At 36.5% G+C, this 15,010-nt stretch overlaps 1 protein-coding gene across 2 annotated transcripts in view; it reads right to left on the bottom strand.

Moving 5' to 3' along the window:
• LOC138330850 (uncharacterized) overlaps window positions 1–15,010 on the bottom strand; it is a 64,225-nt gene that overhangs the window by 20,019 nt on the left and 29,196 nt on the right. For both annotated transcript variants that reach the window (XM_069278355.1, XM_069278363.1), the window contains 12 exons: window positions 14,091–14,135; window positions 13,118–13,213; window positions 8,064–8,200; window positions 7,160–7,364; window positions 6,477–6,588; window positions 5,886–6,040; window positions 5,348–5,470; window positions 4,960–5,138; window positions 4,323–4,473; window positions 2,767–2,901; window positions 2,199–2,356; window positions 194–286 (listed from right to left, as the gene is read on the bottom strand). In XM_069278355.1, coding sequence (XP_069134456.1) covers window positions 194–286; window positions 2,199–2,356; window positions 2,767–2,901; window positions 4,323–4,473; window positions 4,960–5,138; window positions 5,348–5,470; window positions 5,886–6,040; window positions 6,477–6,588; window positions 7,160–7,364; window positions 8,064–8,200; window positions 13,118–13,213; window positions 14,091–14,135 — 1,589 coding nt within the window. The remainder of the gene's footprint in view (window positions 1–193; window positions 287–2,198; window positions 2,357–2,766; window positions 2,902–4,322; window positions 4,474–4,959; window positions 5,139–5,347; window positions 5,471–5,885; window positions 6,041–6,476; window positions 6,589–7,159; window positions 7,365–8,063; window positions 8,201–13,117; window positions 13,214–14,090; window positions 14,136–15,010) is intronic.

Below are 15,010 nucleotides of genomic sequence, written 5' to 3'. Positions count from 1 at the left end.
AAGCCTTTGTGCCCGAAATACCAAAATTGATATTTGCATAATTTGGCCAAATTATATCATGATCTGTATAAAATTGCTAGAATTCCCCCATCAGTTGGTTTATTATTTGAAAATCTACATACACATCCAAGATATTTTTTAGCAATTAAAGGAAAATTCAATGGTAATTTTTGGATATTCATTATATTCTGACCTGGCTTCTCCTGTCTCCAGTACCAGTCCAACCTTCAGGCGAAGCTTCTTGTCAATCAGATGGTGATGGACAGCCCCAACAGCCAACAGGGACCTGACAACAAAATACAAATTACAGCCAACAGGGACCTGACAACAAAATACAATTTACAGCCAACAGGGACCTGACAACAAAATACAAATTACAGCCAACAGGGACCTGACAACAAAATACAAATTACAGCCAACAGGGACCTGACAACAAAATACAAATTACAGCCAACAGGGACCTGACAACAAAATACAAATTACAGCCAACAGGGACCTGACAACAAAATACAAATTACAGCCAACAGGGACCTGACAACAAAATACAAATTACAGCCAACAGGGACCTGACAACAAAATACAAATTACAGCCAACAGGGACCTGCAACAAAATACAAATTACAGCCAACAGGGACCTGACAACAAAATACAATTTACAGCCAACAGGGACCTGACAACAAAATACAAATTACAGCCAACAAGGAACTGACAACAAAATACAAATTACAGCCAACAGGGACCTGACAACAAAATACAAATTACAGCCAACAGGGACCTGACAACAAAATACAAATTAGAGCCAACAGGGACCTAACAACAAAATACAAATTACAGCCAACAGGGATCTGACAACAAAATACAAATTACAGCCAACAGGGACCTGACAACAAAATACAAATTACAGCCAACAGGGACCTGACAACAAAATACAAATTACAGCCAACAGGGACCTGACAACAAAATACAAATTACAGCCAACAGGGACCTGACAACAAAATACAAATTACAGCCAACAGGGACCTGACAACAAAATACAAATTACAGCCAACAGGGACCTGACAACAAAATACAAATTACAGCCAACAGGGACCTGACAACAAAATACAAATTACAGCCAACAGGGACCTGACAACAAAATACAAATAACAGCCAACAGGGACCTGACAACAAAATACAAATTACAGCCAACAGGGACCTGACAACAAAATACAAATTACAGCCAACAGGGACCTGACAACAAAATACAAATTACAGCCAACAGGGACCTGACAACAAAATACAAATTACAGCCAACAGGGACCTGACAACAAAATACAAATTACAGCCAACAGGGACCTGACAACAAAATACAAATTACAGCCAACAGGGACCTGACAGCAAAATACAAATTACAGCCAACAGGGACCTGACAACAAAATACAAATTACAGCCAACAGGGACCTGACAACAAAATACAAATTACAGCCAACAGGGACCTGACAACAAAATACAAATTACAGCCAACAGGGACCTGACAACAAAATACAAATTACAGCCAACAGGGACCTGACAACAAAATACAAATTAATACTTTATTATACTGTAAATGTGGATATTTTAGTGAGTGCTTAATTTCGCAATTTGCACACAAAAAACTTTCACGGTATTGTTAATTTTCGCGATAGATACACTTTCATACTTTTAACAACAAAGTTTGTACATGTACAAAATATTATGTGCGGGGGAAATGTTCGCAAACAAGCGACTTTTCATGTAATTAGTGAAAACGTTTCCCTCGCGTAAATTCCCATGTTTACAGTAGTCAAGGGCATTAATCCAATGCTAGTAAACGACCTCAAAGTACCTCATACAGTTAAGTTGAACAACGAAATAAAATTAAGTACATTATTACACTTCAATAACAGAACCGTGATTTCATCAAATAAAAACTCAAGCAAGAGTTGATTTTAACCTTTAATAAGATACTACAACTAATACACCATAAAATGCTCATTCTGGTAAATTCATGGTAGATTTGACTGGGGCTGCTAAAGAATGAAAGGGTTAAAGTTCCAAAACCAATAAAGAGGGTTTTTTTTTTGTTAAAATAAAAAGCAACTTAAAGGAAATGTTCGGTGAAAGAAAACGCCATGGGAGCTTTGGGTGCTGAAAGTATAAAACGCCATGGGAGCTTTAGGTGTAGAGAGTATAAGACTTACGGTATAGGTATGTGGTCCTTACTAATCTGTCGATCAGTCAGACAGATTAACTGGTACCCCTCGGCAGCCTCAGCAGCCTCAACACATACTCTCTGTAGGGCTGGGCTCACCCCCTCTGGACCCTCACTCACAGGAAAGGTGATGTCAATCTGCTTTGTCTATGACAGAAGAACAAAACAACAACAAACAGTGAGTAGTCTTTGATTAGGATGAACATCTACACTGGTTCAGCCCATAATGACCTTTTATATATTTGAATTTATAATACTATTTGTATTTTGGCATATAAACTTATAACTTAACTCCTACGACCTTAAGTCCTTAATTGACTCTATAAGAAGGATGCACTAAGAATTAATGCTATATCAGTACTTTTAATATTTCACATGAGAAATGGACCAGTTTTTGCTGACAAGATTATGAACTAGAACAAGATTTAAAGGAAGCTTCTCTGAATGGCATGAACTAGGCCAGTGTTGCCAAGTGGGACATTACAATATTCATATCACTACAAGACCCTAACTAAGTAACACAAATTAGCCTATATCAAGGTTAAGCCTTTAACTACCTTCCAGCCTTTGTAGGTTGTTTGCTTGAGAACCTCCATGTCTTGTAGTGACAGAATTGGCTGTTCGAGCCACAGTCTCTTACACTGCTCAGAAGATGGGTCCAGGATGTTGGCTTCAGGGCCAATAGGGCAGGCCTGTAAAAACAATACAGGAATGGGTATGTTTTGAGTTAGTACATCAATCAGCTAGTAGATGGATATTGTACAGACGGTAATATTCTCTAGGATACTATTTTTGTGATTTTAAAGGATTGGCATTTAATGTGAAAAAAGAAATGGATAAATGATACATATAAAAATGTATACTTTATAAGAGAACAAAAAATCCTAAAGAATCCTGTATCGCTCACCTGGTTTGTAATGCCAAGTAATGTTCTGAATATAAGTTCATTGTTTCTTTTCTGAAGAAATTTGGATATTTACCTCTTATTCCCCTATTGGGCCCCACTCTTTCTCCTCCAGGGGGGTCAAAGCCAAAATTTATACGAATTCTGTTAACCCCAAGGATGTTTCTGGCCAAATTTGGTTACAATCCATGCAGAACTCTAAGACAAGTAGAATTTTTTAGGATTTACCTCTATTTCCCCTATTGGGCCCCGCCCTTCCTGCCCCCAGGGGGTCAGAGCCAAAATTTATACAAGTTCTGTTCCCCTTCCCCCAAGGATGTTTCTGGCCAAATTTGGTTACAATCCATGCAGAACTCTAGGACAAGTAGCGATTTATAGGATTTACCTCTATTACCCCTATTGGGCCCCGCTCCTCCTGCCCCAAAGGGGTCAGAGCCAAAATTTATACAAGTTCTGTTCCCCTTCCCCCAAGGATGTTTCTGGCCAAATTTGGTTACAATCCATGCAGAACTCTAGGACAAGTAGCGATTTATAGGATTTACCTCTATTACCCCTATTGGGCCCCGCTCCTCCTGCCCCAAAGGGGTCAGAGCCAAAATTTATACAAGTTCTGTTCCCCTTCCCCCAAGGATATTTCTGGCCAAATTTGGTTACAATCCATGCAGAACTCTAGGACAAGTAGCGATTTATAGGATTTACCTCTATTACCCCTATTGGGCCCCGCTCCTCCTGCCCCAAAGGGGTCAGAGCCAAAATTTATACAAGTTCTGTTCCCCTTCCCCCAAGGATATTTCTGGCCAAATTTGGTTACAATCCATCCAGAACTCTATGACTAGTAGCGATTTAAAGGAAATGTTGACGGACGGACGACGGACGGACGGACGGACGACGGACGGACGGACGGACGGACGGACGGACGGACGACGGACGCCGCGCCATGACATAAGCTCACCGGCCCTTCGGGCCAGGTGAGCTAAAAATCCTAAAGAATCCATGGAAACTACTCATAACCAGTTAAACTCTAACAAATGGTTTTAATCTATAGAATTTATAGTTCAAAAGGGTTTATTAAGTAAGTGTTTATTGATGTTCAAAAAGCAAAGCCAAAACTGATGTTCTAAAAACTATGGCTTTAGAACTAAGGATTCAGTTATTACAGTTTTAACTGTTCTGTCTATTAATGCATCAACAAACATTGTTCCAACTCACCAGAGACATGACGATTTTTTCCCTGAAGGGATCTATAGGTGGGTTGGTGACCTGGGCAAACAGCTGTTTAAAGTAGTCAAAGATGAGCGGACTGTACTGGGACAGGCAGGCCAAAGGAGCATCATTCCCCATGGAGCCGAGCGCCTCCTTCCTGTAACATCAAAAGGACTCATTGTCTTCATATGAATATATATCCCTCTATTTCAAAGCTTTCTGGTCTTACATAAACAATTTCTCTTTTCCGGGACAAGGATATCAGCAATTTTACTAGTGAATGATTTTTCTACCTCACCCTAGGGTAAAAACAGGCTACAAAAGATCTTTGTATGTGCTCACATAGAGTAGGAGAAAAAGAATCATTTACCCTCTTTGGGGTGAGACAGATGATCTCAACCATGTAAATTGTAAAGATGGCTTGTTGTTATCTATAACACTTCCCTTGGAAGATAGAATAAAGAATATTTTCCATGTATTTTTAAAACAAGTTTAAGGGTACAACAATCCTGCTTATTTATCTTTGACCATTGCAATTGATCAGCCTTACTTCTTTGTCCTCAGCTATTGAGCTGATAAGTTTTACTTGTCCTTGACTATTGGTCAGTCTTACTTGCCTTGACAATTGGTCAGTCTTACTTACTTGTCCTTGACCATTGGTAACACCAGTAGATTGATAGCTTCCACGGTATAGCCATACAAGGCCAAACGTCTGTCCTTCTCCAAGAATCCTCCATGACTGTACCCCTCCATCTGTAACTGAGACCCGTTCTCCACCCCGCTCGGGACATGTGCCTGGCGAAGGTCACTAAGAGACAATGTCTACAAAACAAAACATCTTTCAATATACAGTTTTAAATCATAACATTTAGAGAGGAGTGCTATGATACACAAATGTTGAAAAAATTATGGTCATTGAGGGAACTCACTCAATCATCTCTTACAACTTACAGAATTAGAGAATAAGGAGAAGTTATGGAAAAATTTGTTCTAGAATGTGGCAAGTCATAAAATATTACAAAGAGTTATACCTCTTCAGTGAGCCATTTCTGGTTGGGTCGGAGGGTTGAGATTTGTGCTTTGAGAATTTCGTCCTTCAAGAAGACTTTCTGTTGAGTGTCTACTAGCAACATTCGCCCTGGCTTCAGACGACCCTACAACACATGAGTGGTAAAAGTTTCATATTCTAGTATATTAGCAGCCGATTTTCAGAAGGATAGATCTATTTTTACCATACATGCATGACAGAATATATATCATGACCTACAGCCACCAATTATCAATGACAACGTGGTACTAAAGCAATGTTGTAACAACAATTCTATTGCATCTCGCCTGCACTATGTCATCAATACTAGTTATATACAAAGGAAAAAGTGAAGAAGGAAAATAACATGTGAATCTCATTCCTGTGAATCTCACTTCTGTTATCAAGCTGTCAAGACATGTGTTTGCCAACTTCAGAATCTTATCCCTTGGATTGAGGTTCCTATATAAAGAAAAGGGTGAAAACTTCAATAAATCCCTAATAACCAGAGGAACACCCTGTGAAGTATGTAAGGCCCATACCTTCTGTATGACTTCTCCGTGAGGGATGTCTACCACGCCCACCTCACTAGCCATGTACATGTGGTTAGATTTGGTCACATAGAATCGTGAAGGTCGTAACCCATTCCTATCCAAGATGGCTCCAATGAATCGTCCATCAGAGAATGTCAGCAGAGCTGAAGACAGAGAACAATTTAATAGGGACCTTTGTGAAGACTGAGATTATCTCCAATTATATAGTAATCTAATGATGGAATTGCATCCAACTAACAAAAGATGTATATCAGCTCTACCCATCATCTGATGTTTCTAATCAGGGTTCTATCCTTGAAACTGACTTTTCCTTTATTTATTACATACATAATGTCCTTAATTCCATATGAAATCAGAATAGAAAAGAATGGAACAGAACAAGATTAATTCTGTGTGTTTTCTGGAATCAACTTATCAATTAATTTCTTGCAGATTGTGCCATTTCTTCAATAGTTCAAGGACAAATATCGCTTTTTCAAACATTAAAGGACAAATATTGTACACTACCGTGGTTTTTGAAAACTCATATCATTACCTTCAGCTGAAGCTGTATTTGTGTATGAGATAAGGATCACCTACCTGGCCCGTCCCAGGGTTCCATGGCATACGCGCTCCACCTGTAGAATGCCTTTTTATCAGCTGTCATTGTTTTATCATTCTGCCAGGCCTCCGGGACCATGGTCATCACTGCCTGTAACAGACCATACAAAAACGCTGGTAATGTTAGATATAAATATGAGATACAGATGTATGTAGTACTGATGAAGTCCTAGTATTGTATGGTGTTTGACATTCTACCAACAGCCCTCCACCTTGATTACTGTCACAAGTTTAAGACTCGTGTTAGACAGTAGCCAGGTGCGAACATAAGTCCGTGGTTTACCTAAAAGTACTCTGGCTTTAATTGCTTGTACCATCAAAACATGGCTGATCCTTAAATGATCCTGACTCTTACAGAAATAAAAATTTAATCACACCAATATAAGGCCAAAAAAAAATGTTTGTTTAGGGTTACATTGGCAAAAAAAGTGGGGTCAGTCGGTCGGCGGGAGGATTTTTTTTTAGTGTGTTTCACTCTAAAATGATGGCAGGAACTGGAGTCTGAGGTCGAAATCCGGACTTTTTATTATTTTTTCGTAGTAAAGTGGAAAAAAAATTAGGATCGGGGGTAAAAAATTAGGGTCGGTCAGGTAACCCTAAACAGACATATTTTTATTTTTGGCCTAAGTAGGTTTACAGTAGATATGTTGATGCCTCCTCACCTCTGGAAGTTGGCGTCCGCCTGCCATACACAGGAACTCTAACACATTATCCACACAACCTGAGTCAGACATACCCTGCTCCACTACAGGGTAGAGGTCGCGTAGTTTTTCTCCGTAAACTGTGCTGCTCATCACTCCCTCTCGGGCACGCATCAGGTTATTGTTCCCTCGTAAGGTGTTAATCTCACCATTGTGGGCAAGATATCTGAAGTCAGAAAAAAAATCAAAATCATTAATTTTGAAGTCTTTGCTATAGTACAATATCTAAACTTACCTACTAGCATGCCTTATTATAGAAGAGATATCTTCATATTTATGTAACGGATAGAAATGTCTGTAAGACATTAAAAGTGTCTAACTCAAAATCAAATTTGAACTGGGTGCAGGGAAGGATGCCACACAGTACTTACAATAGGACATAAAGGGTTAACATTATATGCCCCAATTGGATGGTGGGAGACATACATGTATTTACTTCTCAGTGATTTTGAGTCAGCACTTCATTAAAATTCATCCTTTTTACAACATCACTTTTTAGTTTTAAAGCTTTATATGTTTTTCTTATATGATGCAACTGCTTCAAAAAAATTTCCAATCTCAGAAAGATATTATGGTCCTAACCATTGGAAAATGTATAAATGTATTTAATACTGAAACTAAAGATTTCTCTGCTATTTCCTGCTTTTCTTCTCCAATTTATCAAAAGATTTAGTGTAAAACTACATTTGAAATTGAAAAAATGATTAATTTAAATATCAATTTGAAACTATTTATAGTTTCAATTGTTTAAATTCGAAATGCATAACTGTTTATGGAAATTAAAGGCAACTAAAAAGATTGTCATCTCCAATAGAAAGCTTATGTCAAAAATAAGTATTCGGTCAGTAGGGATTGTCTCCCCTACCTCTGTGGATGAGCCCTCTCCCAGCTGGGAAATGTGTTGGTAGAGAATCGGCTGTGGATAAGAGCAATATGTGTTTCAAAGTCTGGGTCTCCTAAATCCTTGAAGTAGGTCCATAGCTGGGAAGTTGTGAACTGACCCTGAAAAACACAATTATTTCATCTGAATTAATATTCTAATTACGCAGTAATAATGCTGAATGGCACCAAGGTATGGTCTAGGAATAGCCTGGGTTTAACAGGTACAGAATTTAATTAGCATCGTCTGATATGCATACAATTAATTAAATGTAACAAATAAACTTAAATATTTATCATTATTTGATATATTTTCCATGTAGGTGTATACACTAAATTAATGGGTATCCTTGTTAGCTTATTAAAAATAAATATTTAAAAAAGAAAATGGGTCATATATAATGTAGATTAATCAAATACATGTAACTAAAAATTATTACTTAAAGATGCTCCGTCTCTGACAAATGGTATTTTTTCATTATCAAATACAGGGGCAGATAATTTAGTATTTTCCTTCAGTTACAAAAGTTACTTACTTTACACCATTACCATCATTGAAAAGTTTGAGCTTCTAATTTTTCTTTAGATTAAAAATATGAAAAATAATTAATTGCATCCCAAAAAAATTCCGTGGCACAATATCCTATTTGGAATTAAGCACTGATTGCCCATACACCAATGGCAAAATCAATGATTTTACACCATTTTTTGTGTTAATTAGACATAAATATACACGATTAAACACCAATTATTGTTCAAATGATGAATATCGTTTATGCTCTGTCGGCGGTGGAGCATCTTTAAGTTCTGAAGTACATGACCTAAATTCATACATAAATTAGTGTTCTGCAGACTGCAGTCCTGAACTTAATACATATATTCATGTAAATGGTTATGTAATTTCGCCCTACAATCCACATTATTCTTATGGAGAGTGGCACTACTTATTTTCTATGTTATTTATACTGTTTTTATATCCATTATTTTTACCACAAACATTGAAAACAAAAAGTATATACATCTAAATGATGCTACATTTTATCTCTGAATCTGTATGTGATTCATGATCAGCCTTATAAGATTTCTGCATATTACCGAGCTCGGGTTGTTTAAATAATATGACAAAAAGGGATTTTCTCTACTGGTTGGTAATGTTTAAAGGTCTCTCACGTTTGTGTTTATTTTATTACCGACTAAGCTTAGGCCAAGCATAAAATCATCTAGCTTAGACTTGAGTCAGTAAAATCCCAATATCTCTTGAGAAATGAACACATTTCATCAACGTTCAATTACACAATTATATAATTATCAGTAAAATAAATTTCAGTCCTGTAACTGCTTGCCTTTCAACGTTTGTTAAATTTTGTAGAATTTTTTTAACATTTTCTGCTTTTAGCTCTGACCTTATTAAGTAACGAACCTGTCGACACATCAATTTTAAAGTCATATTAGTTCAAAAGAATTTTAAGTAGTATGATGATAATATCTGTCTACCCACTATTATAACACATATGAATAGTTCTATTTATAAATCAAACTGGTAACATTTTCTGAGCTCCAAGATCACAGATAAAGATTATTGGGATAAATTGCTTTTATAAGCATATTGCTACATCACTAAAGTTAACCAGGTTTAAAAGTAATATGTGTGACCTATACAGACCTAGAAACATTGAATGCTTCACCTAGATGTTAGACTTTTTTAATAGCAAACCATAATTATAAGATTTCAATATATTGGTATGTAGTAAAATAAATTGATAAGAAATAATACTGAAGAGTTTTCTTGGAGTCTATAAGTATATACCAGTGGTAACGTACAATTTTCTGATATAAATGTATACTCTCTTAAATCAAAGAATGTTATAATGACCCTGAACTATCCTAACATATTGTTATCTACATCATGTTAATTGTGACCATTTATAACCAATAAGTCCAAAAGATCCGACCAACAAAATACACTGTATTGTATTTGGACACCTACCAAGATTTGTTATATTTTATTTAACAAAAGAAAAATAGTAGCAAGACAATTCATCAAATTAGTTTCTCCCTGGATGTTAATTAACACTAAATGTGAAAATAGATTGCTAGCCCTGTCACAGTGTTTATATAGCCTATATATAGATATCAGCTATAAAATATAGGTTACAATTACCTACTTTTTATGCACTAGCCTGCAAAGTTGACCATATGCATGTAATGACTCAAGTACAGTGACAAGTAATATGAAGGAAACAGAATATGGACAGATAATGTAAGGAGGAATAGCAGACTGCCAAACACAGACCCCAAGAAAAGGACATACATAACTATAGAAGTGGGCGTTGCTACCTGAACAGGAGCATTATTCTACAACTGTCTGCTTAATCTCCTGGCGTCAAAATATTGATCCTTGTACTGAACATATATGTGGTGCTGATTAATTAAACACTTCTACAGGTCCTCTATCAGCTTCATTAATGGACAGTGATTTAGATCAGAGGAAAGGATGATCAACTTTCCATCTAAATATAATTAGTTTTTGAGTTAATGTTTTATTGATATATTGGTCCTGATTTGATTTTCCCCAGATGCCACTGAATATTTAATGAAATTACTATCAGTAAATAGCATGTGTTTGTTGGCTGTAGTGGTGTGTACAGTACTATCAACCCAACCTGTGCAAGCATATACAACTTCAATTTTTATATGGAATTTACTAGATATGTTTATATATACATACACTGCTATGATACATGATTTTGTGTTAGCTGTGTAGAGTGAAGTGCCAAACCTGTCTATGTCATAAAAACAATGAGGCTTATATTACACACACATGTGTAATAAATATTTTAGCTTAAAGCTGACCTTTTACAAACTTTCTATGTAAGTGTACAGTCTTAGTCTATATGTACTAGTCCTGTTTTCCCCACACTACCTATTCACGTGAACACTGTTAAAAGTCTTCTTTCACTCAAGGTCGTGTCACAGGGTTACTAGCCATAAAACATTTTTACAGTTTTAGTGGTTTGCAACTTTTCCAAACTTGGTGCACTGAACAAATTACATAATGCTAAAATTCATTTTTAGGAAAACACGGATGTCTACCAAATATCAATACTTTTCTGACTCATCAAATATGTATGTTTACCTAGAAAACTTAAAAAAAAACAAGAGGCCCAGAGGGCCTGTATCGCTCACCTGGTTTGTAATGTCAAGTTATGTTTTGAATACAGGTTCATTGTTTCTTTTCAAAAGGAATTTAAATATTAACCTCTATTTCCGCTATCAGTCCCCGCCCCTCCTGCCCACGGGGGGTCAGAGTGAAAATTTATACAATCTCTATTCCCCTTCCCCGAAGGATATTTATTTCCCTATTGGGCCCACCCCTCCTGCCCCCGGGGGTCATAGCCAAAATTTATACAAGTTCTGTTTCCCTTCCCCCAAAGATGCTTGTGGTCAAATTTGATTACAATCGTTGCAGAACTCTAGGACAAGTAGCGATTTATAGAATTTACCTCTATTTCCCCTATTTGGCTCCGCCCCTCCTGCCCCAGGGGGTCAGAGCCAAAATTTATAAAAGTTCTGTTTCCCTACCCCTAACGATGTTTGTGTCCAAATTTGGTTACATTCCATGCAGAACTCTAAGACAAGTAGCGATTTATAGGATTTACCTCTATTTTCCCAATTTGGAACCGCCCCTGCTGCCCCAGGGGGGTCAGAGAAAAAAAATATACAAGTTTTGTTTCCCTTCCCCCAACGATGTTTGTGGCCAAATTTGGTTACAATCAATGCAGAACTCTAGCACAAGTAGCGATTTATAGGATTTACCTCTATTTCCCCTATTGGGCCCCGCCCCTGCTGCACCAGGGGGGTCAGAGCCAAAATTTATACAAATTCTGTTTCCCTAACCCCAACGATGTTTGTGGCCAAATTTGGTTACATTCCATGCAGAACTCTATGACAAGTAGCGATTTATAGGATTTACCTCTATTTCCCCTATTGGGCCCCGCCCCTCCTGCACCAGGGGGGTCAGAGCCAAAATTTATATAAGTTCTGTTCCCCTTCCCCCAACGATGTTTGTGGCCAAATTTGGTTACAATCCATGCAGAACTCTATGACAAGTAGCAATTTATAGGATTTACCTCTATTTCCCCTATTGGGCCCCGCCCCTCCTGCCCCAGGGGGGTCAGAGCCAAAATTTATACAAGTTCTGTTCCCCTTCACCCAAGGATATTTGTGGCCAAATTTGGTTACAATCCATGCAGAATTCAATTACTAGTAGCGATTTAAAGGAAATGTTGACGGACGGACGATGGACGGATGGACGACGGACGCCGCACCATGACATAAGCTCACCGGCCCTTTGGTCCAGGTGAGCTAAAAATGAAATTGGATGAATGATAAAGATCTGAGATTAAATAGTTTCAATCCTACATCCAGTAAACTATCATGATAGCCTGGAGCATTTTAGTTCATCTATAGAACTATCATGGGGAGTAGTTTGAGGTTCCATATATACGACATAATATTATAATTGTTTGAGACTCAAAATAGGAAAATAATTGTAGTTTGGGGCTCCAAAGAGGAAACTGTTGTTTGAGGTTCCAAAGAGGAAAATTCATAAATAAAAGATCTTACATGAGTGGCATTTAGGCTCGTGGCATATCAAATTATTTAACAAGTTTGATAAATTTCATTTCACATAGTCACAAGAGTAAGATTCTATTTATCACAACTTTAATTAATAGAAATATCAGAAAAACTTAAAAGTTTGTCTCCATATAAAAAGAAATACAACTCAGATGTGACATTTCTGTCGACTGAAACAACTATGGTGTCATACTAGTGTTTTGACACATATGCATGTGTCTTACAATATTTATGACATGGCCATATGCATGGCTGGACGGGCCAGTTATGTGATAAATAGACTTTAGGCCAAGAATGAGATGATAGCTATATCATAAGGATCCAAAAAGATCATTCTTAGAGTATGGGCATCTCAAAAATTGTTTTATTTGTGTTAATTACCATGCTCTTGGGTTTACTGACCTTGTAAACGATAGTATCAGTTGATAGAGTACAGATGAAATATCTCAAGTCCTGCTCAGGGATGTGGTGAGAGCTGTACTTCCTTAGTAAATACACCTGCATACAAATAAATAAACAGATTAATTATTGCTCCTGTAAATACCTAGATAATTAGCTCTTAATTTAGAATGTCTTTTCAATTACAATAACTATCAAATATCAATATACATATTGCTGTTTACCACAGGGATTTGACAAAAAAATACCCCATGACTCAAAACTTAGATATCATTACTCATGGTCAAGGGTGCATTTTTATTCTGGATCATGGAATATGTCAGGTCCCTGTGTATATAACGGACATGTATATAATATGTGTACCTGTCCTTATGGTATCATACAAGTTTTCTCCTTTACACTTTTTCCAAAATAAAATCCTATTTGATAAGCTCATTGATAGAAACTTCATGTACTGTGTTGCTTGCATCTCATTAAGTGTCATACAGGCCAAGACATTTGCCAAGAGTTTGGAGGAGTTCTAACAAACTTTTTACATTTAACATAAATGACCATGAGGTGAAAGTTATATGAGAATAGCCAGGCTTATTTGACCACTCTGAAATAAGTTATAGACTCTCAAAACATGGTCAGGCAGTAATAACTAGATTACTTGTTGAAGTACCTGAACTTGAAAACGTGTAAATTGTGTAAACAACTACTAATATGAAGCAGTTTTCCAGGTACTGGCCATAGGACAGTGATTTTTCTCCGGATACTTTGACTTAATTTCCTCATAACCAAATTGTTACATGTACATCACATGTACATCACATGTACACATCCTAAATATTTGACCCTGGCCAGACTGTAAAACAGGACACACATGTAAAACAGACTGAATGTTACTGAACATTATTTTTTCAGTAGTAAACATGGTAAACATGTACTGTGTATAGTATCTGTGTTTGAGTATCATTTTTGACCTATGACTCACCTGACGTTTAAACTCTCCAGCATCATCACTTCCTGTTACGAACACCTAAGGAAGAAGAAAGTTTACCGTAAATGCCATACCTAGAGCGGTCATAATATATATCTTAATTCATCTTATAAAACAACTCTTATTCTTAAATATTAAGTAACATTTTATGGTATCTTTTAAAGCTTTAGATTGTTTGTTTGAAATTTTTTTTTTTTATACAAATTACAATTTGATGATAAATGAATGACAGGCATATATATATATACATACATAAACAAATGATTTTTAAATAAACACGCACAGACTGGTTTCTGTTGTGAAGTTCAAAGCAAAACTCAGTATATTGGTAATAAATTCTTCATTTCATTTTACACATGTTTTAACTGTTCCTGATACACAAATTTACATAAATGTTTTTTATGTGGTGCATTTCATAACATCTCGATACAAAGATGTTCCCATCTTGGGGAAAAAAATTGATGTTTTTTATCATTCTGAACTTGTTGTACGTTTATGGGCATCACCCTCCATTTAGAAATTGTAAAGTAACAATACTTTTGTCCCAGCTTGTGATGCAGAAATGAATTTATTTATCATTATCTTTTTATGTTGAATTTTTAGTTAAGAGGTTTGCAAGCTTAAAGGCCCACTACCTTTCCATAACAAAATTATAAATTTTCTTAAAAACAACATTAACATAAGAAAATATGCATTGAAGGCCTAAGATGGGGTTACAAGAACAAATAAATGCAAGATTCCCCTTGTAAAATATGCTAAAAGTGAAGATATATTTCACTGACTTGCCGTCTGGCAAAGTAATATTCAACTACCTCTTGCACCCAGTATTTAGGATGACGACGCGAAACATAAGACGACCCGCGTTATGAAAATTAACAGCTTATTTATTTTGATTAAATTTTTCAGAAGATGGT

The sequence above is a fragment of the Argopecten irradians genome, chromosome 1 (genome assembly GCF_041381155.1).
Source record: "Argopecten irradians isolate NY chromosome 1, Ai_NY, whole genome shotgun sequence".
In the NCBI taxonomy this organism is placed as follows: Eukaryota; Metazoa; Mollusca; class Bivalvia; order Pectinida; family Pectinidae; genus Argopecten; species Argopecten irradians.
Note: the sequence above shows the minus strand (reverse complement) of the source record. Positions and strands in the feature narration are given on the sequence as shown.